Source organism: Nuphar pumila, chromosome 6, assembly GCF_984573655.1.
Source record: "Nuphar pumila chromosome 6, dmNupPumi1.hap1.1, whole genome shotgun sequence".
Lineage (NCBI taxonomy): Eukaryota > Viridiplantae > Streptophyta > Magnoliopsida > Nymphaeales > Nymphaeaceae > Nuphar > Nuphar pumila.
Window position 1 is genome coordinate 16,944,164 of NC_143254.1, and position 23,970 is coordinate 16,968,133.

A 23,970-nucleotide genomic window follows, 5' to 3' on the forward strand; every position below is an offset into this window, starting at 1 on the left:
CATAATGCACTGGTTATAATAAAATATGAGTGTTCGCCCTATATGGCCAAGTGAGAGATGTTGGATCTTGGTATGAATCCAGTGTGACCAAATGAGTCTCATATGAAATCCAATGACCCATTTAGTGGGTCATTGAGATATGTATCAACATGATAATGGTGGGGCCCATTACACATTGGATTCTAAGCATGTTTGAGAATCCAATGAGACAGTGAGGCTGAATAACGGCTACCTAGGAAAGGTTAAATTTTCCAGGCCCTGCCTCTGCATAATACATTGAAGAGGTTCAAGAAACTCCTCTGATGCAGGCCGTTAATCACTCCTTAATCCTCTTCTCCTCGAGTTCTTCCTTGCGCACACCGCGATCTTAAATTCATCAGTTGGATAGTATTTTAAGTAAGGTCTAATCCAGTTCTGAATCCAATTTTATTTGGTTTTTTTACATGTAAAATGACCTAGTCTTCATAAATTTTACCATATCTTCTATTGACACGTACGATTTCGATTCGGGTTCAATCCTACTATGGATATCAATGGTCGAATATTATCCAATGTCTGACCTGAATCCAAATCCAATTAACCAGATTTGGTAACCAAAAATAACATCGATTAGAAATTGGATCCGAATTATGGATTGATTTTTGCATTTGAATCTGAGTCCAAATACAAATGTGTAAATGTCGAATTTTAAGCTAGTTGGATCTGGATTCAGTTTTTTTCTAATCCCATCCCATTTTGGATCAAATTAGATTGGACTCGATATTGGGTAGACCATAATCATTTACATCCCGAAACCCTACCATATTGGATCTAATCCGAATCTAGATTCAAATTAGATCTACATTGTACATTTTGGCTTCAGATTCAGATCTAATAAGATCAGGACCATACACACACAGAGAGAGAGAGAGAGAGAGAGAGAGAGAGAGAGAGAGAGTAGTTGGCTTCGAGATCGTGAGTTGGGGAAAAAGCATCCCAAGTAAGAAAGAAGCGCGGTTTCGTTTCGCCCTTAGGAGACGAGCTTGTGACGTTTCTAAAAACAACTTCCCTGCAACTGAGAGAGAGAGAGAGAGAGAGAGAGAGAGAGAGAGAGATGCGAGATGCGATTTCGGGTTCGAGATTACCGGGCGGAAGCTGTGGCCCGAGAGCTTCCTCGTACACCTGCGCTTCATCATCACCCTCTCCTCAACCCTTCTCAGGAGCAAGTCGGTGGAGCGTCATCACCCACCCATCCAGTCCCTTCGTCACCGCTTCATGAGGTACTACTACTCCACTTCTGCACTTATCCCCCTTATTTTTCTCACTCTCTTATTCTTCTAGCTACGCTTCCTTCGTCATCTTTGATGCCTCCCCAATCAGGAATCCGTGATCTAAACGCTTCTTCTGTTACAAGTCTTTTGAGTTCCTCTTAACACGCCTATGCATTTGGCGACCTAATGACAAGTGTTGTCTTTATCTTCAAGAAAATATTAATTTGTGATCTTGTTTAGATTTTGATTCTTATTCTATTCATGGAATCTTTTAAGCTAGAGACTTTTAATGTCTCCTTCATGCTTTAGCTGGAAGCTGATGGTGTTGTATGATAGTCTGTCACGACAGAGACTGAAAATGCTAGCACTCTATGTGACCCACTGAGGTATCCCTTGCAAGATGCAGTGGTATCAAATTATGAAGGTGCAAGAGAATATTTTTCACGTGAAAATCTTGATGAGTATAATCAATCGGTCGAGGCGTCGAAGAGGGAATGGATTGCGTTCAGGAGATCCCTTATGCAAAAGTCTTCCATCAGCAAGATCCCCGTTAGATTGGTGAGGTTTTCCTTATTCAGCACTTTCCATGTGAATGTACTTCATGTGCTCTTTTAAGATTATATTTCACTAATTCCTATCCCATGCCTAACCCCAGCCTGGAAATGTAAAAGCCAACCGGATGTGAAAAATAGTTTTCAGTGCAGTTCCTTGTAGTATCATTTTGTTTTCATAGTTGCATCATTATTGTTACTCTTGGTGTTCTTATTGTTGTTGCTATTGTTTGCTGCTGCTGCTACTACTACAACAACAACAATAGCAAGAACAAATGCGACAACAACAACATCATCACTAGCATCATCAACAACAACGGTGATTACCACTATTAGTACTACTGATGCTACTAACAATAACAGCAGCTATGCGACCACCAACAACAACAATGACAAGATCAGCAGTAGTAGCAAGAGTAAACACAATATTAGTTAAAATTATGTAAAATTGTTATTATTTCTTCTTCATATATGACCATAAAACTCTCATAGCAACTATTTGTTGCCAAATTGTGTCTAACATGCATAGCTCAAGTATGTTTTTAATCAAAGCTAGAAATGCCGATCTATTAATGCTATTATTATCATTATTATTATGTTGAAATACCTATTGCACTATTGCATGGCTTCAGATCATCTGCACGCCTAGAAATTGTCTTTTTTAACATTTCCGACATTATCACAGCACTTCAGTTTTAAAGTATGCACACCAAGGTTCCAGAATGATGACATGTGAACTAAAGGATTTTTAGTTGGAAACTTGAATTGCATATGAGCTCACTATCTTGATCACATAAGTGCACTGAGTAAAAGGACATTTTTATGATCCAACTGAATTTCCTCCAGCACACCTGGGCCTTTTAAGAAGAATCATGCTTGTTTCTCCAAATCCTAATTCTTCCTAACTTCTGTAGTACCACAACCTTCTGATGATAATTTTCTGTCACAGACATCTGATGTTATACACAAGGGCGCTAAAGGTATGTACTTGTTATGATTGGTTAGCTTCTATAGTCATTTTCAGAATATTTCTGGATACTATGCCATCTTTGTTTGAATCTTGTTTCTATTAGTGACAGGAGTATTTTTGCTTTGTCAGGGAAATCATTGACAGCCATGCATCTGGAGGAAATTGAAGATCCAGAAAAGGTTTCTGAAGAAGAGGTTGAATTTATTACGCAACAACAATTTGTCTCACGGTTGAATGAGCTAAAAGATGACATAGCTAAAGCCTGGCATGCTGATGACCGTGTAACTGCTCTAAAATTATCAATCAAGGCAAGTATGATAGATATCACAAACTTATACACATATGGGCACAGTATACCATGACCGGAAGGCAACTGGAGCAGTGGTTAATTTACATCAACATGTCAATGACCAGTTGTGGTTGCTTTTCCTTTTAATTGAGATAAGCAAACAATCAGAATTGCGGCACCTTAAATAGTTTTCATTTAAGTTGGTTAAGGACATTAACCAAGTACTATGTGGTTGATGAAATTACTTGTACAGCTAACTGTTCCTTGAGAAGATGAAATTAGCCACACTTCCAGTTGAAACTATGCTTATGGCAGATGATCATTAGTTACATTCTTCCACTCCATACAGTTATCTAGTGTTGATTTTAACAACCTGCTGTCTTATTCTATTATGATTGAAAGAGAATACTGTAAGCTGTATTTTCAGTTTTCTTTGTTGTTACAGTTTGTGAAAGTGATAAGCTAAGTCACACAGACTCGGCTATAAGGTTGACGCAGCCGCGTCGACACGCCCCGACACGGGTGCGGCTTCGGACACGGTCAACCAAGTGTCGGACTCTGTCAATGCACCGGGGCCGAGTCCGTCCACATTTTGGACTCAGTCAACTTTGACAGAGTCTATTTTTGTCCATTTTTAGGGCAAAAGACGTATAAAAACTATTTTTTTTTTATATTTTTATATATATATTTTAAAATATATATAGCCACGTCTCTAATTCTTTAGCAGACTGTGCAGCTACACAGTCTGTCATTAGCAGACTAACGTCTCTAATGCTTTAACAGACTGTGCAACACAGTTAGTCTCTAATGCTTTAGCAGACTGTGCAGCTGCACACTTTGTCATTAGCAGACTGTGCAACTGCACAGTCTGTCATTAACTGACAGAAAATACAAAGTAAAAAGAAACAAAAAAATAAAGTAAGAAGTAAAAAAAAAAGAAGAAAAAAAGATTACAAATATATATGTTTATATTATTTTTTAACACCGTGTCTCCTAATGGGCACAACTTTGACCAAGTCTTATTATTTATATATATATATATATATATTAAAAAATATATATACATATATATAGCTGTGTCCCCGTGTCCAAAGTTTTTGAAATTACTCCGCACCCGTACCCACACCCATGTGACATACGTGATAAGGCAATGGATTCGGTAAATTCTAAACTATCATTGATGTTCTAGATCAACTATGTTCTCTATATTCTGTGCTGACCTATGTCACATAGGTGCAGGTGCGGATACGGCGATGCGCCACTTTTAGAAAACTAGGGTGCAAGGTTACGTGTGTGTGTGTGTATATATATATATATATTCTGGATCCGATCAGACGGGCCCAGGTCTGAATTCTAAACAAAAGTCAAATCAGACCTGGATCTACTTAGGCTCAGTCTATTTCAGACTGGTTGAAAAGATCCAAAACCTATATCTGGTTAGTCACTCCAACCAGACCTGGGTCAATACCCTGGTCAGAAAAATTAGATCAGACCTGGGTAGTTACCCAGGACCCAGGTCAGAGAGAGAGAGAGAGAGAGAGAGAGAGAGAGAGAGAGAGAGAGAGAGAGAGAGAGAGAGAGAGAGAGAGAGAGAGTACCAGGAGTTGCAAGGGCCGATCTAAACCCTCGAACCCCCTCTTTTTTTAACTAAAAAAGATGAAAATGGAGTCGGTCAATGCTGACTGAGTGCATTTTTTGGACATATTTGGTCTTGGGTGTGGCTGACTGCACCCAATATGTATTGACTGCAGCCAGTACAGTGGGACCTGTGTCCTGCTGCACGGGGTGCCACACCTGTATCGCATCACATCGATGCGGGTGCATTAGGCCCTATAATGAGTCTATGTGACATAGGTGCTGACCATGCATTGATGTTTCTATCATACAATTGATGCATATTTAATTTCTCTTTTTTTTTTATATTATTTGTTTGATCTTCATTTGCTTAAGCAGGTTGCAAGGCTTCTGATGGACACGTCAGTGCCATCATTTTATCCAACGCTGTTTATGTTGGTCACAGATGTGTTGGACACATTGGGTAATTTCGTTTGGGAACGCATAAAAAAAAAGGCAGAATATGATGATAATGGAAGATTTCTCACCAGCTTACCAGGTCGGTGTATGCTTTGGTTCAAAGAATCTGCATTGTAATTCTGTTGGGTAAAAGAAATTTACGACGTTACTTCTACATGAACTATGAAAATGATGCATTTATGCATCCAGTCTCTCCCACTTCATGCATGTATATGTCCAACCAGCTCGCTCACACCCACAGGCATACCTATATGCATGAACATGCACATACTTCTCATACATATGTGCATGGATATATACATACCATACTTACTTTCATGCATACATATTGCACAGTACATATGATGGATCAGCGGACCGATTGATTGACTGGTGCATGTAGTATATGTCTGAGCAAACCACTCACAGTTACATGCATATACTCATGTACAAACATGCATATACTTTTCATATAGATATAATGTATCTTTGTACTTCACTCGACTTTTTATCTTTTTTCTGTTATACTGTGTGAAAAAAGTATCTGATCCACTGATTGTTGATGCCATTGATTGGCTTTAGTGGGATATTTCTGCAAGGTTATGAATGATTAGATAACTTGCACCTAAAAAATCTTTGGGTGTTTCCAATTTGTGCCATTTTAATAATTAACAATTAATTTTCTACATATTCGATCTCCATAGGATAAATTTTTGGTTCAATCATCCATTAACTTATCATAATTGTATCACAGACAGATTTGATGCCAAACATGTTCGTTTAGAAGCTAGAGACACCTGTCGTAATTGGTTTGCAAAAATTGGTACCATACGAGAACTTCTTCCTCGCATGTAAGTATGACTGTAATTCATCCTTGAACGTCAGCTATTTCTCATGTTAAATTTTGTTCTGTTTATCTACATTCTCTAGTGTTAATTGAGGGAAAATAATTCTATTTTGTTCATCAATTTTCATATGGCTGTGTCAATATTAATAATCTGGTCTGTTTTCTTTAATGGGAAAAATTATATTACAGTTAATGGTCTGTTGAATAACATGAAATATGTAATATAAATAAACAAACAAACATGTTTCTGTATGTGTAAGTTTCTAGGTGATGCTTTTTTATTGTTTCAGATATTCTGCTTCCAAGAAGGTATCAGTATGTTGCTATTCCATCTTCTCTAGAAAGTATCATACATTACGTTTGGTGATATTTTTTGAACTTGACAACGAATGGATGCACAAAATGTTGATATTGCTCTAAAGAACAAGATATGTAGTCGAAAGCAAAAAAGCAGCTTGAGTAGAGCCGCCTAATTGACTGGAGCAACTGAACAGTTTCTGTGCTTCAGAATTGTTGAAACAAAAAAGTGAACTGTACAAATCAAGGTTGTAAGTAGAGTATTATAACCCATATCAGTCGGGCCCAAAGCAAGATATGTATCGCAAAAAAACATAAATTTCACTAAAAAATTCTTTAAAGATCTAAAAAAAATCTAAAAAATAAAAACAAAAAAAATCATAGAATACACAAACATAATATATTTACGTAATAAGATTAACTAAACATAGATATGTCATTAAAAATTTAACATCTACACATTTGGTTGTGCAACCACGCATCTAATCACCATAAATACAATCGATTAAGGCAAAATAATGATACATTCAAAAGCCAAAAGGTTTTCATAACTCATTATAAAAGTTAAAGTTACATTTTTTAGTTACAGAATGCCATGCTAAGGGCAAAGACATACAATCTAGAGTTCAAAAACATATGTCTATATATAAATGTCATCTTCAATATCAAACTTCAGCTTAATGATTTCCTTCGTTTATTGCATCGTTCAGTGACTTGAGATGAGGATGGGTCATCTTTATCTCTGAATCAAAGACCACCTTTGAAAATTTATCTCTTACAAATATTGTACATATTCGTGCGTTTCTTTTATCATATTCTATATGACTAGTAAGAAGCTCAATACGAATATCAATAGAAATACAATGTGTACATAATTTCATAGTAGAGTTGCTATGCCCCACAACATGACATTTAAATCTATACAATCCTCTATGCATTACAAAACCGCAAAAGTTACACCTTACTATTGCTTTCAAACACATCTCCAAGTCAACTAGTGTACAATATTTTAATGCAGGATCCATTAAAAGGCATCTTTCAAGACCTCCTACCCTCCATTCTTCATCGACCACCTAGAGCATGAATTCCTAAATCTAATTAATACAAAGATGTAAAACAATACTCAATAACACACTTAGGGACAAATTTTGAGTTCTAAGGGCACAACAAATAAGATAAAGGGTAAAAAACTAAAATTAAAGTTATATATTCTAGAAACATAAAAAAAAAACAAGCTTACCCTCCTTCAACTTCAATCATACACAAATGAAGCAAAAAGCACCGATTTTTTTTACCTTATCTCACTTTCTTGAGTGAAAATTGGATGAAAATGCACTCTTACGCGAGAAAACCACAAAGGCCTCTTCCTTGGGCTAGAATCAGACCCCCAAAACGCTCTCAAGTCTCCTATGGGTGCGTGGGTTTTCGTCTAGTGGCCTCTATACAAATGGAGAAATCGACCCTAGGAAGGTCTTTCAAACCCAAAGTAAAAAAAGTTTCGGCCATTTTAAAGTGCACTTGAAGTATTTCGTACGATACACCCTATATCGTACGATACGATACAGGGGTGTATCATACGATACAGCAGATACGAATACGATACACACGTATCGCGATACGAGTGTGTATCATATCGTTAGAACAAATAGTACCAATACATATCGTATCGTACGATACAATACGATACTTACAACACTAGTACAAATTAGACATTGGGGCGAAATTGGGAAAAAATATAAATCACTCAATATGAGAGAGCAAAAATTAAATGAGTAGATTAAAATTCAATAGAAATAAAAAATTTACTTGAACAAACAAAAATATAGCTGTTTCGTTGCTTATTTTCAAGCTTTTCAACAAACAATGCTCCAAAGATTCACTTGATGATGTCCTTTAATTGATTTGAAAAGAAACTGTTGATGCATATTGTATGTGTACATGTATTATCTACACGTTTTTTGGGGTAGGAGGTTAAATAAGATAGTTGAACCAGGCAGAGGTGTAATATCTTAAGGAATCCAAAGTTTGAACCATGCATGGGGTTTTCCACCAAATTGCCTATCAAACAAATCTATATGCATTTGGAGTAATATTAGTCCTTGTTTTCTTTTCTGCTTTGTTCTTGTCTTCATTATATGTATAATGGCTACTAGATATTTATTTTGTTCTTTAAAGCCTTGCATGTATTGTTTAGTCGGTAAAGTGGTGTGAGGAAAGTGGTTTCAACATGTGAAGAGGAGATTTACTCACAAGAACAATATTAGTCATTATTATTTTAAATGGCCTCTGACCAATACTCTTACTGCTATGTCACACAGATACTCCATTTTGGTCCCCATTTGTATCCCTTTATATACTAGTCATATTGAAATTTTCATAAAGATGGCCTTATCCCCATATCCGCAGCCGTATCCATGTGACATAGCCTTTTGGGATATCCATTCCAACAAGGATCAAGCCATCTTGGAAGATGCCTTTTCTTCTTCTCATCCATATATGTTGATAAGTATGGAGACATATTCTAGGGTTCAATTTTGTTCTGTTGAAAATAATTTCTCTAGCCACAAGATATCTTTTCATTATTCAAACACAACATTTTGAATGATGCATGATATTGATTACTAACATCTTGTGATAAACAAAAACAGTGCTTGATTCATCTTTGGATTTAAATAGTAAGTGGCCTCAGTCAAAAGGTTATCCACAAATGACAAAAATATCAAAACCCAAAAATGGACACAACTAGGGCTGAAAATATGCAACAGAGGTAATAAGCTTAAAAGATATAGAACTGTTATGACTACTCAGAAAATATGAGTTTCTACATTGTTTGGTCCTTTGACAAGTGTCTCAATGTATCACCTGATTATTCTTGATGTGACATCAGGATTTTAAACTGATATTTTTGACAAGCGGAGGTGCCCAAAATCTTAATAACAAAATGGATGCAAACCTAAAATGACAACTGGAGACTACTAGTCATCACACCATGAGGCTTATTGAGGGTGTAAAGCCATTTTCCTCATGTTCGTGCCTTCCATTCAAGTATTGAAAGTCACAATGAGTGAGATAAAAGGTTATGAAATAATACAAAACCATAATATAAGAACTTAAAAAAGGGATTTACAGGAAATTTAGGACTATGATGAACTGAATCCGCAGAAAAAAATAAATGTGTATATTTTCCTTCCAAAGAATATTGCGAGATTCATCAGCCAACTTCATATTCTTAGTTGCATTAATAGCACAGTAGCTTTTGAATGAAGAATTCATACTTGAGATGTTGTCAGTGATTCTCTAGTCTGTAGCCCAAGAACTAAACGCCAGGTATGTGAAGATGCCGATAACTTGTTGCACATGGTTCCTACTGGCAATAAACCAGCTACCACTTTTATGGTCTAAAAAGGATCATGGTTCCTTTGTATTTGATATATTGAATTTCTGACTTGCATTTTTTTTTATTGCCAAATTCCTGAGTTGTATTGATCTATCAATGCCACCATAATTTGTTGCTCAAGAAGATTCTATTGGCATGGGGAAGGGAAGATCATTGGGACTCAAAAAATCTAGCATATGATTGGTGATATAAAGACCTCAATATCATTGGGTGGATTAATCAAAACTTTATCTAATGAAGAAAATAATTATAACTCGAGCAATAAACCTTTTAGCAGTATCATTGTAGAGGACTCATAGTTTGTATGTCAACAACTGCAAGTCAGTGTGATGCACCTCACAAGATTAGTATATACAATCAGCATGCATTATTTAATAACTGGTAGATTATTAGGAAAAAAGTTTATTATGCATCACATGGTATTGGATATTGGTGTGAAACTGGTAAAAATTGAGGAGAAACTTTCATGTCCAGTTCTGTGGTAGGGGTGGAATTGAGACATATTCTTCATATATTCTAAAACTGCCCAAGGGATAATGGAACCAAGCAGCATTCCTTTCCACACTGTTTAACAATTGCAGAGGTGAAAAGGAAACAGAGGAAAGTTGCTGAAGTTGGCTGTTGGTAGGGCCTTGCAGTTGAGCCTAAGAAAACCTGTAATATTTTGGGATCAGAAATGTCTTATGCAATTGCCTATCTTATAAATTGTCTTCCATAAGTTGTTTTTCAGTTGAAAAGATATCTTATGCCTTTGTTTTTTGCTAGACAAGGTGGGAAGTGGGGTGGGGGTGGGGGATGGGAAGAGAGGATAGCCCCTCTGGGATTCAAAAACAAGACTACTCAGTTATGATAATGTTTATTCTGAAAAAGGTGAATAGTGTTTCGGGTCTGGATCCTATACCAGACCCGAATTCCATTCCTGTATAAGTCTGTTTTTTATTTGTATTTTTTTTATTTGTATCCGGGTTCGGATAATACACCAGACCCGACCCACTGTGTACACTTAAGTGTATTAATATTGGCATTAGGTCACAATTTCTGTAATGAAGAAATCGTGAGCCGCAGCCCCCTTCTCGTAATCCTTTCTTCGTCTCTCTCTCTCTCGTTTTCTCAATGCAGGTACCAAGGTGGAATTCTAAGATGGTATTAAAGCCGCGATCTGTCTAAGGGCTGTAAAAGGTTCTCGTCAGGTGCGACACGTCTTCATCTTCTTCCTTCAGCGAGCCACCTTCATCTCCTTCATCTCCTTCAGCCGAACCCATCAACAGCTCCTTCAGCGAGTCGTCTCCATCTCCTTCAGCCGAACCCATCAACAACTCCTTCAGCGAGTCCTCTCCATCTCCTTCAGCCGAACCCATCAACAACCAATCTGAAGCCCTCATCCCTTCTAAACAGGTTCTGACATCCAATCGAAATTTTAAAGTTTTTTTTACCCCTTATCTACTCTTCTTCTTTTCTCTTCTTCTTCCCTCATTCTTCTCTTTCCTGAATTATTCTGTGCACCCACACCTCAAGTGGGTCTGTTTCTCTCTTGGATCTGAGGCTCACGTGAATTCTGTTCACGCGAACCCAAACTGTAAAAGGAGTGGCTGTGTTTCACGTGAATCGCTGAAATCAACTCACGTGAAACACCAGACCAATCACGATCCCTGTTTCTTTTATTGATATTGCCTGTTTGACATTTCTTTATTGCTTGTCTGTTCGATCTTCTTGGGTCCACCCTTCTCCTCGTACTTGCACATTCAAATATATGTTTACCGTATAGTTCCCTTCTTGATTCTTATTTCTGCAAATATATTTAACGTGTGAAGGTGTTTTTCACACATCGTTGAATAGCAGTTTTCACAAGTTGAACCTGAGTTCCTGCATCCTCTGATTCTATCAATTTACGACCTCTGTTCCAAAAAAAAAAGTTAGAATTTTTTGTGGATACTTCTATTGATTCTAATTCTCAATGGATTCTTATCGCTCTCAATCAAACCTTTCTTCAAGTTTTCTCAACCAGCTTGTTTCTGAAAAGTTAAACACCTCAAATTTCTTGATTTGGAAGAGACAAATTATTCCTTTCATAAGGAGTCAAGGCCTCTTAGGTCACCTGGATGAAACCACTTCAGTCCCACCAGAATTTATCCCGAGAGAAGAAAAAGATGACCAAGGGGCGAGTTCAATCGTGTATGTCAAAAATGTCGAATTTCTCAATTGGGAAAGGAAAGATCAATCAGTTGTTGCATACATCACATCAACTCTGTCTCAAGAGATTCTCGTTGCCATTCCTGACAACTGTACAACGCTACAACTCTGGGAACGACTAGTTCAGACGTATTCACAGGTTTCTCAAGCAAGAGTGATTTTTCTAAAAAGGGAATTTCAGTTGCTAAGAAAAGATTCTATGACCATCATGGAATATTTGAACAAGATAAAGATTATCATAGACCAGCTTGCAGTTATAGGGTGTGCCGTTAGTGATAATGACATGGTGCAACAAACTCTGAGTGAATTGGGATCTGACTACAATATGATAGTTACATCACTACTGTGCCTTCCTGTTCTTCCCACCTTCGATGAGTTACGAGCCAAATTGATCCAGGTTGAAATGACTCTGAAGGGATTCGATGAAGAAATTCATAATCATCCAAATACTCAAGAAGTTTTGACCACATGAGTGACTTATGGTAGAGGACGGGGACGAGGAGGACAAGGGCGAAGTGGACATGGAGGGCGTAGTTTGCTTCCCACTCCAAACATGTCAGCTCATGCGCAGGGACCAAGATCCATTCCTACTTGCTTCTTTTGTAACAAGAAGGGGTATATCAAGGCGAATTGTTGGCATAATCCAGAGAATAAAGGAAAGGGTCCGCAGACAGAAACCAAAAGAAAGTTCACAAATACCAGAGACAGTGGAAAGATTAAAGATTTGTTGATATCTGCCTTGTCAGAGTTAAAATTGAAGCAGAGTGATAAAGACACATGGTTTGTCGATTCAGGGGCAGCAACTCATCTTACCGGCGATGCATGTAAAATTTCTAACCCTATTCCTTATTTCGGAAAAAGTAAGATTGCCACTGGAGACAGATCCCACCATCCTGTTTCTCATGTTGGAAAGACTGTCATTCCCATGTCAAATTCCACTCTTACTCTTTCTGACGTTTTTCATGCTCCTGACATTAAGAAAAATATTGTCTCCGTCTCCAAACTTATTGATGATAATAATGCTTCAGTTGAATTCACTCCCTTCTCTGTGCAGGTCAAGGACCTACGCACGAGGGAAACATTCGCTGAAGGAAAGAGACGAGGCAACATGTATGCCTTTAAAGAAGCTCCATGTCATGATGTTCGCCCTGCTCACCTGATTTCGAAGCCTTCGTTAGAGTCGTGTTCATCCTCTTCTTCCAGTGTTTTTAGTATCTCTGAATGTAATAAGTCATTCTTATGACATAGTCGGTTAGGACATTGTGGGAGTCATTTTATTGAAAAACTTGTTTCTTATAATCTCATTCCAAAAGAAAGTCTTAATGGGGATGAGAGTAGTCATAAATGTTCTAGTTGTCTTTCATGTAAGAGTCATGTATTGCCTTTCCATTCCATTAATAAGAGAGCTTCAAAACCTTTTGAGATTATTTGTTCTGATGTGTGGGGACCTGCCCCAATTGTCTCTGGGTCTGGAAGCGGATATTATCTAATCTTTGTTGATAGTTATTCTCGATACACTTGGATATATTTCATAAAAAATAAGTCAGAAGTCTTCTCTTTGTTTCAAATTTTTCTTTCCTTGGTCAAAAATCAAATTTCTGAGTCCATTCAATTTTTCCAATGGGATGGAGGTGGGGAATTCTCATCCCGTGATTTTATTTCTTTTCTTCGAAATAACGGAATAGGAAGAAGGGTGTCCTGCCCTCACTCTCCTCAACAAAATGACATTGCTGAACGAAAACATAGACATATTGTTGAAAGTGCCATGAGTATGCTTCATGACAACAATCTTTCCATCAACCTATGGACATAAGCTTTTTATTCTGCCGTGCATGTGAAAATAAGTCTCCTTATCACTGTCTCTTTGGAGCTCATCCTAGTTATCATGATCTGCGTGTTTTTGGATGTGTTTGCTATATGCATATTGATCTGTCCCTGAGAAACAAGTTTCAGGACAAGGCCCAGAAGTGTAGGTTTGTGGGATACGCAGATGACTACAAAGGATATCGGTGTTATGATCCCACCAACAAACGTATCAGAATCTCAAGAAATGTTGTCTTTGATGAACAAAATTTTGATGACAGAGCTGATGCAACGAATATACCAACTGAAGTTTACTATCCTTGGTTGAGTTCAGAACTTTTTGCTGGCTCCAATGAAGCTTGTTCATCAGATTGCGTGCAACAAGAAGAAGAGATGTCTGAGAACACTGAGACGTCGGGGCCACAGAATTCAGAGAAAGTACCGGGCAGATACAAAGGCATTGTCTATTCTAGTCAGAGACCGACAACATCAAGCCATTCAGATCATGTCTCAGTCTGCAATCCGACTCCTCACACTCTTGAGGTCAGAAAATCAAGACGCATACGACATCCCATTGACAGGTGGGTTAGCTATAACAACTTCTCCTTGGATCTTCAACTCTTTTTAACTGCTCTCAATAAGGAAGACGATCCCACTATGTACTATCAGGCAACCACTTCTACCAAGTGGGTAGAAGCCATGAATAATGAAATGCAAGCCTTGCATGAATGTGGAACCTGGGAAATTGTTCCCATTCTTACAACTGGGATGTAAATGGGTCTACAAGATAAAGTACAAGCCGGATGGAACCATTGAACGATACAAGGCAAGGCTCGTGGCAAAAGGATTCACTCAAGAAGCAGGGCAAGACTATGATGAGACTTTTAGTCCAGTTGTAAGAATGGGAACAATTCGAACTATTATTTCTCTGGCTGTTGAACATGGATGGAAGTTGAGTCAGCTTGATGTAAAAAATGCTTTTTTGCATAAGGACTTGAAGGAGGAAGTGTAAATGGAGCAACCCCCTGGATATCAAGAACAAAATTGTAAAACTCATGTGTGCAGGTTAAAAAGAGCTATCTATGGTCTGAAGCAAGCATCTCGCTCTTGGTTTGACAGCTTCTCACTAGAGATTCAGAAACATGGATTTTCACGTTCCATGCTGGTCCACTCATTGTTTATTTTCAGAAGTCAGACTGTGACCACTCTGTTATTAATATATGTCGATGATATTGTTATCACAGGAAAATCTGCGGCCCCACATCCAAGAAGTAAAAGACTTACTAGGTTAGAGGTTCAAAATGAAAGATCTCGGAGCTCTACGCTATTTTCTTGGTGTAGAAGTTGATAATCAAGCTCATGGCTTGACACTCACTCAGCACAAGTACACCGTAGATGTTCTCAGCAAGGCAGGCATGAAAGACTGCAAACCTCTGGGAACTCCGAGCGTGCTTCATCAAAAACTTAGCGCTCATGATGGAAATCTGTGTGATGACCCCACCAGGTATCGAATCATAATAGGAATGTTACAGTACCTCACATTCACTAGACCTGATATTGTTTATTCAGTCAATCAAGTGTCTCAATTTATGCATGCGCCACGTATTGGACATATGGAAGCTGTCAAGAGAATCCTTAGATATCTGAAAGGGACTATTGGGGATGGATTGACATACTCACCACAGCCATATGACAAAGATGATCATAGACTCACTGTATATTGTGATGCAGACTGAGCAGAAGATCCTGATGAACGAAGATCTACATTAGGACATTGTGTCTTCATTGGAAGAAATTTAGGCTCTTGGAGCAGTAGAAAACAAAAGGCTATCGCTAGATCAAGTACTGAGGCTGAGTATAGATCTATGGCTGCTGCTACTGCCGAAGTCACATGGATTAGACATCTACTGACTGAAGTAGGAGAAAAGATCTCCCACACTATCTTGCTATGTGACAACCAAAGTGCTATAAACATGTCATTCAATCCAGTACATCACAGTCGTGCTAAGCACATTGAGATTGACCAACACTTTGTGAGACAAAAAGTTGAAAAAGAGATTGAGCCTAAGTTCGTCAATACTGAAAGACAAGTTGCGGACCTATTTACGAAAGGGTTAACCAAGGATCATTTTTGGACGCTTAAAGGCAAGTTGTGCATGGTCCATAACCATGATCAACTTGAGAGGGGGGGGGGTGAAAAAGGTGAATAGTGTTTCGGGTCTGGATCCTGTACCAGACCCGAATTCCATTCCTTTATAAGTCTGTTTTTTATTTGTATTTTTTTTATTTGTATTTTTTTTATTTGTATCCGGGTTCGGATAATACACCAGACCCGATCCGACCCACTGTGTACACTTAAGTGTATTAATATTGGCATTAGGTCACGATTTCTGTAATGAAGAAATCGTGAGCCGCAGCCCCCTTCTCGTAATCCTTTCTTTGTCTCTCTCTCTCTCTCGTTTTCTCAATGCAGGTACCAAGGTGGAATTCTAAGATATTCATCCAGCTATCATCTGAATGCATCTTATGAAATGTCAACAGAGCGAGTCAGAGCTTATTTAAATTTTAGAAGCTTTGGTTGTTAGTGTAATGTGCATATTGGTGGTAGTCAACGAGGCAGGTTGATAAAAAGCTAAACTTTGTATACTTTGTAAAGTATCCATATTAGAAAATTAACTATAAAAGATGGCATTTATTAGTAGAGGTAAAATACGACTGATTTTACAAGCAATGGTATGCTTGAGAATCATGTGATTTGGTATTAATGCGAACAGGTGCAAGTCCAGTTGATTAAAGGCTTAAAACCATCATATGAAAAGAGGCATCTGAATTAATAAGCCAATATGTAGAACTATAGGCACTGTGCAATAGACTGCAGTAATGAAGATGCTGGTAAGTAAACTGCTAAGCAACCAAGGAAGGGCGATCATGAATAGAATTGCCCAAACTATCAAGAAATGCTCTGATCAATTGCTCTTCCTAAAAGTAATCCTGATTTCAATATCCATAAACCAAGAAATAGAAACTTAAAGGCAGAAGCTTCACAATGTTACAGTGCAATGGGCAAAGGCCAACTTGTTCTTATTGTAGAAGACAGTATATGCCACAAAAAGACTGTTGTCTAGTCTATTGCCTACAGTCAAAGACTATCTTAGTTTAGATTTAGCCACTTTGACATTTCAACAAACAGTGCCAGTGCATAAGCCACACTTCTCTACGAATATTGTTGAATGAGCTGACATTAATTACAAGGCACCAAGAAACAATGCAACCAAGACAAATGAGTGTGACAGTATGTAAAACAACTTGAGATAAATTATCATATGCTATATAAAGGCCACCACTAAAGATGGGAACGACATCAAGTTGTCTTTTGCTCATGAACTTGGTTGAATAATAAATCAAGTGAAATATATTGCATTGCTCAGTCATCCAACTAAATGAAATAGTGCCCACACAACAATCCACGAAACCTTGTATAGTTGAACCGTTTCATGTCATTTGAATTCAACGTGGCTCAAATCTTTTTGAGAGTATCATGAACCACCTTCAAGTTCCAAGACACTTTAGAACCTTTCAAAAATAAAACAACATCCCTCTGATGGCACTCTCTACCAAAACCAATGCACAAAAAGAAGTGATTTACTTGGATGTTTAGAAGGAACCCATTTGATAACTTGACGTGTGGTTGCACAACTGAAATCAAAACATGGCAACCATAGCAGTTGTAGGACTAGCACCACCAAGAACCATGATAATACTTTTGGTGAGATTGCTCATGTAATGCCCCAAAATCCCGAACTTCTAAACTTTTTAGCAAAAATTTGAAGCTTTGCAATCAATCATTTTTCAGACTTTAAAATGATAGTTCAACGGAAAACAGTGTTTGAAAGAACAAGTCAACAAACCTTGGGCGCATTACAGGCGAACCTTCCTTTACGCAATGGATTTGTATCTTCATACAATCATTGAAACCACATAGATTCAAAATGAAGTTTTTGATAATTAAAGTTTACACAAAATGAGGTATTTCAAAAGAAAACCCTTATACAAAATTACAAAACGTACTCAGGAGTGAAACAATAGAGGGAGAGTGAGTTCTTGATATCATCACGTCATCGCGCCATTGCCTGCCGCATCAACCTAATCATCACCTATATCCCATAAAACAGATCAGACTTATGAAAGCTTGGTAAGTGCATATATATAAAAAATCAGAACAAGACTAACAGATGCATTATTTCATAACGTATAGTTTCAAAATAAGTAAAAAATGAACATGGTAATCTTGTTTCGATAATTACTGACCTATGGGTACCCACAAGATAAATGTAGAAACAATTGAGACTGTCCATGGGTTTATTTTTCTATGTATTTTAATACCTCGGACAACTAGCTGAGTCCGCTTCTAAGGGGACGACCAAATGACCGAAAGAGAATTCCCCAAAGGCCACTTGTTACAGGAGGATGCATCTGAACTTCTGCAAAAGTCATTGGGATCTACCACTTAGAATAATATTTGGTAGCCCAGTCTCCTAACTCCGATGACCGGGGACACCGAGTCATTGTTACTCGAGGAGCATAATTGTTAACAATTTGTCCACCAGAGTTTTTGTACCATCCTATCCTCTCCCTTGACAGAACCAAAGAATAAATGGGTACGCTAAGTCTTATTTTATCTGACAACTCATTAAATATGCTCTGATTTTTTAAACCAAATCGAGCATCTTGCCCGTGAAGGCGATCATCTCCATTTATGTGATTTTCTTTTAATCATCGTGCATTGTCGCACTATGAGGTTACCATAAACCTCCAGTCCAATCATTATCATAATAACATGTGGCATACAAACCACGAGGCGACTGTGACAGTGGCAGCATGGCCCACCACGCTTTCGCTGTGCTAAAGGCAGCAACCGTGGGCCCACCCGACTTGGTGGCGGCGGCGGTTCGCGAGCTGCCAGACTACCATAAAAGTGGAAGAGGCAGGCGCAGGTGGCGCATGCCTTTCGACCAACAGAGGAGGAAGGGGGAGGGTGAGCCAGCTGCCAAGCTAGCCAAACAAGGGAAAAGGGGGGCCTGTCTGGGTCATAAAGTGGTTGGGCCACTGCCGAAGGCAGTGGCCAACCCTTGGTTGAGCTGGGCTCAGTTGGACTCGATCCCAAAAAAAAAACAAAGGAAAAACCGAGTTGGGCTCGATTTTAGTCGAGCTTAGCTCGATCGGGCCTACCCTGCGTGGCTGGGCCACTACCGAGCCAAGCTCGATTCCTGCACAAGAGAGGAAGAAGGGCAGGAGGGTTGCTCCCTCCTGCCAACAACAGAGGGGTGAGGGAGAGACAGACGGGGGGGGGGGGGGGGGCTAGACGGGAGGGTGCCCTCCTATCGACCACAAGGAGAGAGCGAGAGGTGGTGAAACCTGGGTCCGACGACGGCAAGACATGAACTGACAGGGGCTCCAGCCCTAACTAGGTGAGCTCCGATGAGGGAGAAAGAGACAAGGAGAGAATGGGGCGACAGTGGTACGCAGAGGAGAGAGAGTGAGAGTTGGGAGGGAGCCGGGGGGGGGGGTGTCGGGCCTGTTTTTTGGCAAGGGAGAGAGAGACGAGAGTGAGTCATGGGGAGGGGGGGGTCGGGTCCTCTTATAAAAACTATAATGAATTGAACTAAACTATTGTTTCATTAGGTCCAATCCAAAGGTTCCCGCCTACAAGAAGATAGGACTACCTCATGTGAAAAGACAAAAAAATGTGGAACCCTGAACAAATACAAATAATAGTAATTGCTAATCTTGGAATCGAGTTGTATCTGAAACATCGCTTTTTATTTTTTTGCTTTGATAAGTCATGGGATACTTTTTTTCTTCTTTTGAGATATCTTATATTATATTAAGTTATATTAAGTGAAAATAAGAAAGAGTCGTTATCGTTCGTTCCAAAACGGATCCAATTGAAAATCTTCGAATAGACTGGGGCAATATCACTCCAAGTTTTGAAATCTCGTGGTATAATCCACCAGACTTGAGTTACCTTGGCATAACTCCAGGAATTCTATTTTCTTTTTGTCTCGTGCATGTGGGGGAAAATAGTTTGCTAGAAAGGCTCCATGGAAAGCTTTCCAAAGAATAATTGTCGCTCCCGGAAAATGGATACTTTGGGCTGCGTCCCACCATTTGCGGGCATTATCCTTAAGCCGATATGTACCAAAAGCCGTCTTCTTTTCTTCGGGTACTGACAATACTTGAAAAGCTCGTTCGATCTCCTCGACCTAGTTTTTGGCAAGCTCAGGATCAGACTTGCTAGCGAAGGTAGTTTAAATTTTTTTCATAAGTGATTATACCTTCATGATGGTTCACCTCAGTAGTTGCAGCCTGATCTCTCTGTGCACGAACTTGACTTTGAATTGTGTTGGCCAGGGTGCTGAGGGAATCCATGACGAATCCGGGTTGTTTAGACCATTCATCAGGCGATTCACCATTTATACTTCGCGTCATCCTTTATTCGCACCAAAGGACGAGCAAGTTGAGATTTAAAATAATTATGGTAAACAAGTAAAACAATATTTTTATATACTACAAAACACTTTACAAAAACCCAACACTGTTGGTTGATTTTACAGAAGGTTAAAACCTGTCGGATAAGAGTTCGCCGACTCTAAAAAAAACATCAAAATCATAACATTCTCTACGCCACCATAAGATTGGTTCGAGTACTGCTTAACACTGCTTCTCGCAATACTCGTGCGCCTAACCTTGCGTGGATGAGAGGGGGGTAAAGGCGAAGTGCCAGTAGGTGATTCAAGCATGTAGGGAGACGTTGGCGTATAATATGGTGAGTTTAGCAAGTAGTTGGGTGACTTGTCTCCTGGTATCCCTGTTGAGTCTGATGAGTATTCAACCAATCCAGGTATATCAGGAGAACCTCTTACGGATGAAGCTTTATCTTTAAGGCCTTGCGCGGTCAACTGCCTCTTGTCGTGACCCTGTTTAAGATGACATTCTTTTAGAGAATGACCCACCTCACCATAGAAGATACAATTAACAGGATCTCGGGGGTACATTTGACCTGGGTAAGCTTGATGGAATTCTATCTTGTTACTAGGTCATCTTAGGTTGGTTTTTTCGTAAGCCAACCTATCCACCTTATGATTCATGTTTTGGATAATCGATTGAAATTGTTCCACAGCTCTGGTCAAGCCATTTATTGCCTTGACCATCTCATTGTATGACATCTAAACCAAAACAAATTTTCTTAATCAGGGTAAATACAAAAAAAGTTAAAGCAAAATACCCACATCGCAATGCAGATGTTGGATAATAAAAAATCATAGTATTTTCTGTTGCTCTGATACCAAAGCTGTAACACCCCCAAAATCCTAAACTTGTAAACTTTTTAGGAAAAATTTGAAGCTTTACAATCAATGCTTTTTCAAAGTTTAAAATGGTAGTTCAACGAAAAACAATATTTGAAAGAACAAGTCAACGGACCTTGGGCGCATTACAGACAAATCTTCCTTTACACAATGGATTTGTATCTCCATACAATCATTGAAACCACATAGATTTAAAATGAGGTTTTTGATAATTAAAGTTTAAACAAAATGAGTTTTTTCAAAAGAAAACCCTTATACAAAATTACAAAACGTACTCAGGAGCGAAACAACAGAGAGAGTGTGAGTTCTTGATATCATCACGTCATCGCGTCATTGCCTGCCACATCAACCTAATCATCACTTATATCCCATAAAACAGATCAGACTTATGAAAGCTTGGTAAGTGCATATATATCAAAAATCAGAACAAGACTAATAGATGCGTTATTTCATAATGTATAATTTCAAAATCAGTAAAAAATGAACATGGTAATCTTGTTTCGATAATTACTGACCTATGGGTACCCACAAGATAAATGTAGAAACAACTGAGACTGTCCAGGGGTTTATTTTTATATGTATTTTAATACCTCGGACAACTAGCTGAGTCCGCTTCTAAGGCAACGACCAAATGACCGAGAGAGAATTCCCCAAAGGCCACTTGTTACAGGAGGATGCATCCGAACTTCTGCAGAAGTCATTGGGATCTACCACTTAGAATAATATTTGGTAGCCCAGTCTCCTAACTCCGATTACCGGGGACACTGATTCATTGCTACTCGAGGAACATAATTGTTAACAACTTGTCCACCAGAGTTTTTGTACCATCCTATCCTCTCCCTTGACAAAACCAAAGAATAAATGGGTACGCTAAGTCTTATTTTATCTGACAACTCATTAAATATGCTATGATCTTTTAAACCAAATCGAGCATCTTGCCTGTGAAGGCGATCATCTCCATTTATGTGATTTTTTTTTAATCATCGTGTATTGTCGCACTACGAGGTTACCATAAACCTCCAGTCCAATCATCATCATACTAACATGTCGTGCAAGTCTAATAGTACCACTACGATGAGAAAAATATTGGTTTCTCAGAAAGAAACCCAGACACAACATTTGAAAATTTCAATATCCTACCTTAAGCTGAGAAATATCTGAGTCCTTCCAGATACATAAAAGGACTTGCAGTATCTACCAACGAAGGTTACGTAGTCTAGACCTTTTTGTTATGTTGGTTCGAGGAGAAAACTCAGTTGCGAATATGCAAACGCAAAACACATGTTTTGCTTTTCGACACATTTGGCAATGCGAGATGCAAAACACTTGTTTTGCTTTTCGACACATTGGGCAATGCGAGCTTGAAATCTCGTATGTGAAATCTTTTAAAAATCGAGTTTCGACGAGGATACACAAATCTGCATCTTTAAATACATACTAGCATAATATAAAGTAGGCAGGAGTACGCAAAACTGTGTACTTTATAATATTATATATGTATATAAAATACATATGTATTAAAGCATAAGCCTGCGCACATTACAACGACGATGACAAAGTAAATGACATAAAGAAAGGCCCGATGTGTGAAACCACACATCGAGCTAAATAAATTGCGTAAGCGAGAACCGGTGTACGAAACCGTACATCGGGCTAAGTAAATTGCGTAAAGCAGGAGCCTGTGCACGTTGCAATGCGACGACAAAGTAAATGACATAAAGCAATGCCCGATGTGTGAAACCACACATCGAGATAAATAAATTACAGAATGCTGGAGCCTGTGCACATTACAACGTGATGACAAAGTAAATGACATAATTTAAAATGAACAAGAATATGCAAAACTGCGTCCTTGAGTTAAAAGCATATATATATATATATATATATATATAACGTAAATATAATACGTATAAGTTAGAAGTATTTTGACATTGTTCTATTCTGCAACTTTCCCCTACCATCGAAGATGGTTCAAATCTTTGACGATTTTGAGCATAGGTTCTCAAAAGGCTCTTGTCTCGATAAGCGTGTCTTGTCCATTGTGTCGATGTGGAGCACTAAAAAAAGGATTTTATCGTGCTAATGATGTAACAAACTTAATTTAACAAAATAAGAGACGTTTGTGTCCCAGGGGTTGAACATGAACCCAGTTCAAGCCGATTGGACCGAGCCAGAGTCGATGCTAGCTGAGCTTAGCCTGGCTGTGCCTCTCAACGCAGGTCGAGGCAGGGCTGGTAGGGTCCCGCTGAGCTGGCTCAGTGAAACTGAGTCTGACTTGGCACATCCGAGCTGGCACACAAACCACGAGGTGACTGCGATAGTGGGGGCCTCCACGCTTTCGCTGTGCTAAAGGCAACCGTGGGGCCCACTCGACTTGCTGGCAACGACGGTTCGTGAGCCGCCCGACTACCATAAAAGTGGAAGAGGCAAGCGCAGGTGGCGCTTGCCTTCCAACCAACAGAGGAAGGGGGAAGGCGAGTTAGCTGCCAGGCCAACCAAACAAGGGAAAAAGGGTGGCCTGTCTGGGTTATAAGGTGGTTGGGCCACTGTCGAAGGCAGTGGCCAGCCTTTGGCCGAGTCGGGCTCAATTGGACTCGAACCAAAAAAAAAGGAAAAATTGAGTTGTGCTCAATTTTAATTAAGCTCAGATCGGTCGGGTTTAGCCTGCGTGCCTGGGCCACTACACAGTCGAGCCAGACTCGGTTCCTGTGCAAGAGAGGATGAAGGGCAGAAAGTTTGTGCCCTCCTGCCGGCAACAGAGGGGTGAGGGAGAGAGACAGACGGGGTGGGTGGGGGTCTATGTCACATGGGTGCGGGTGCGGGTGCGGGGATTCGGCACTTCCAAAAAACCCTGGTGCGGGGGTGCGGCAGGGGCAAAAATGTAATTTTTTTTTTTATATATATATATATATATAATTTTGAAGTTTTAACAGTTTAACATTTAACAGTAAACATTGTCATAAACTCATAAATCATAATATGATTCATCATGCATG

The 23,970-nt window shown here is 39.0% G+C and overlaps 1 protein-coding gene across 1 annotated transcript in view; it reads left to right on the forward strand.

Moving 5' to 3' along the window:
* Nucleotides 1–912: 912 nt before the first annotated feature.
* Nucleotides 913–23,970, forward strand: part of LOC149834137 (uncharacterized) — an 87,102-nt gene continuing 64,044 nt past the window's right edge. The window contains exons 1-6 of the mRNA XM_090011241.1: nt 913–1,259; nt 1,587–1,808; nt 2,751–2,781; nt 2,901–3,079; nt 5,014–5,173; nt 5,828–5,924. Coding sequence (XP_089867367.1) covers nt 1,101–1,259; nt 1,587–1,808; nt 2,751–2,781; nt 2,901–3,079; nt 5,014–5,173; nt 5,828–5,924 — 848 coding nt within the window. The 5' untranslated portion in view covers nt 913–1,100. The remainder of the gene's footprint in view (nt 1,260–1,586; nt 1,809–2,750; nt 2,782–2,900; nt 3,080–5,013; nt 5,174–5,827; nt 5,925–23,970) is intronic.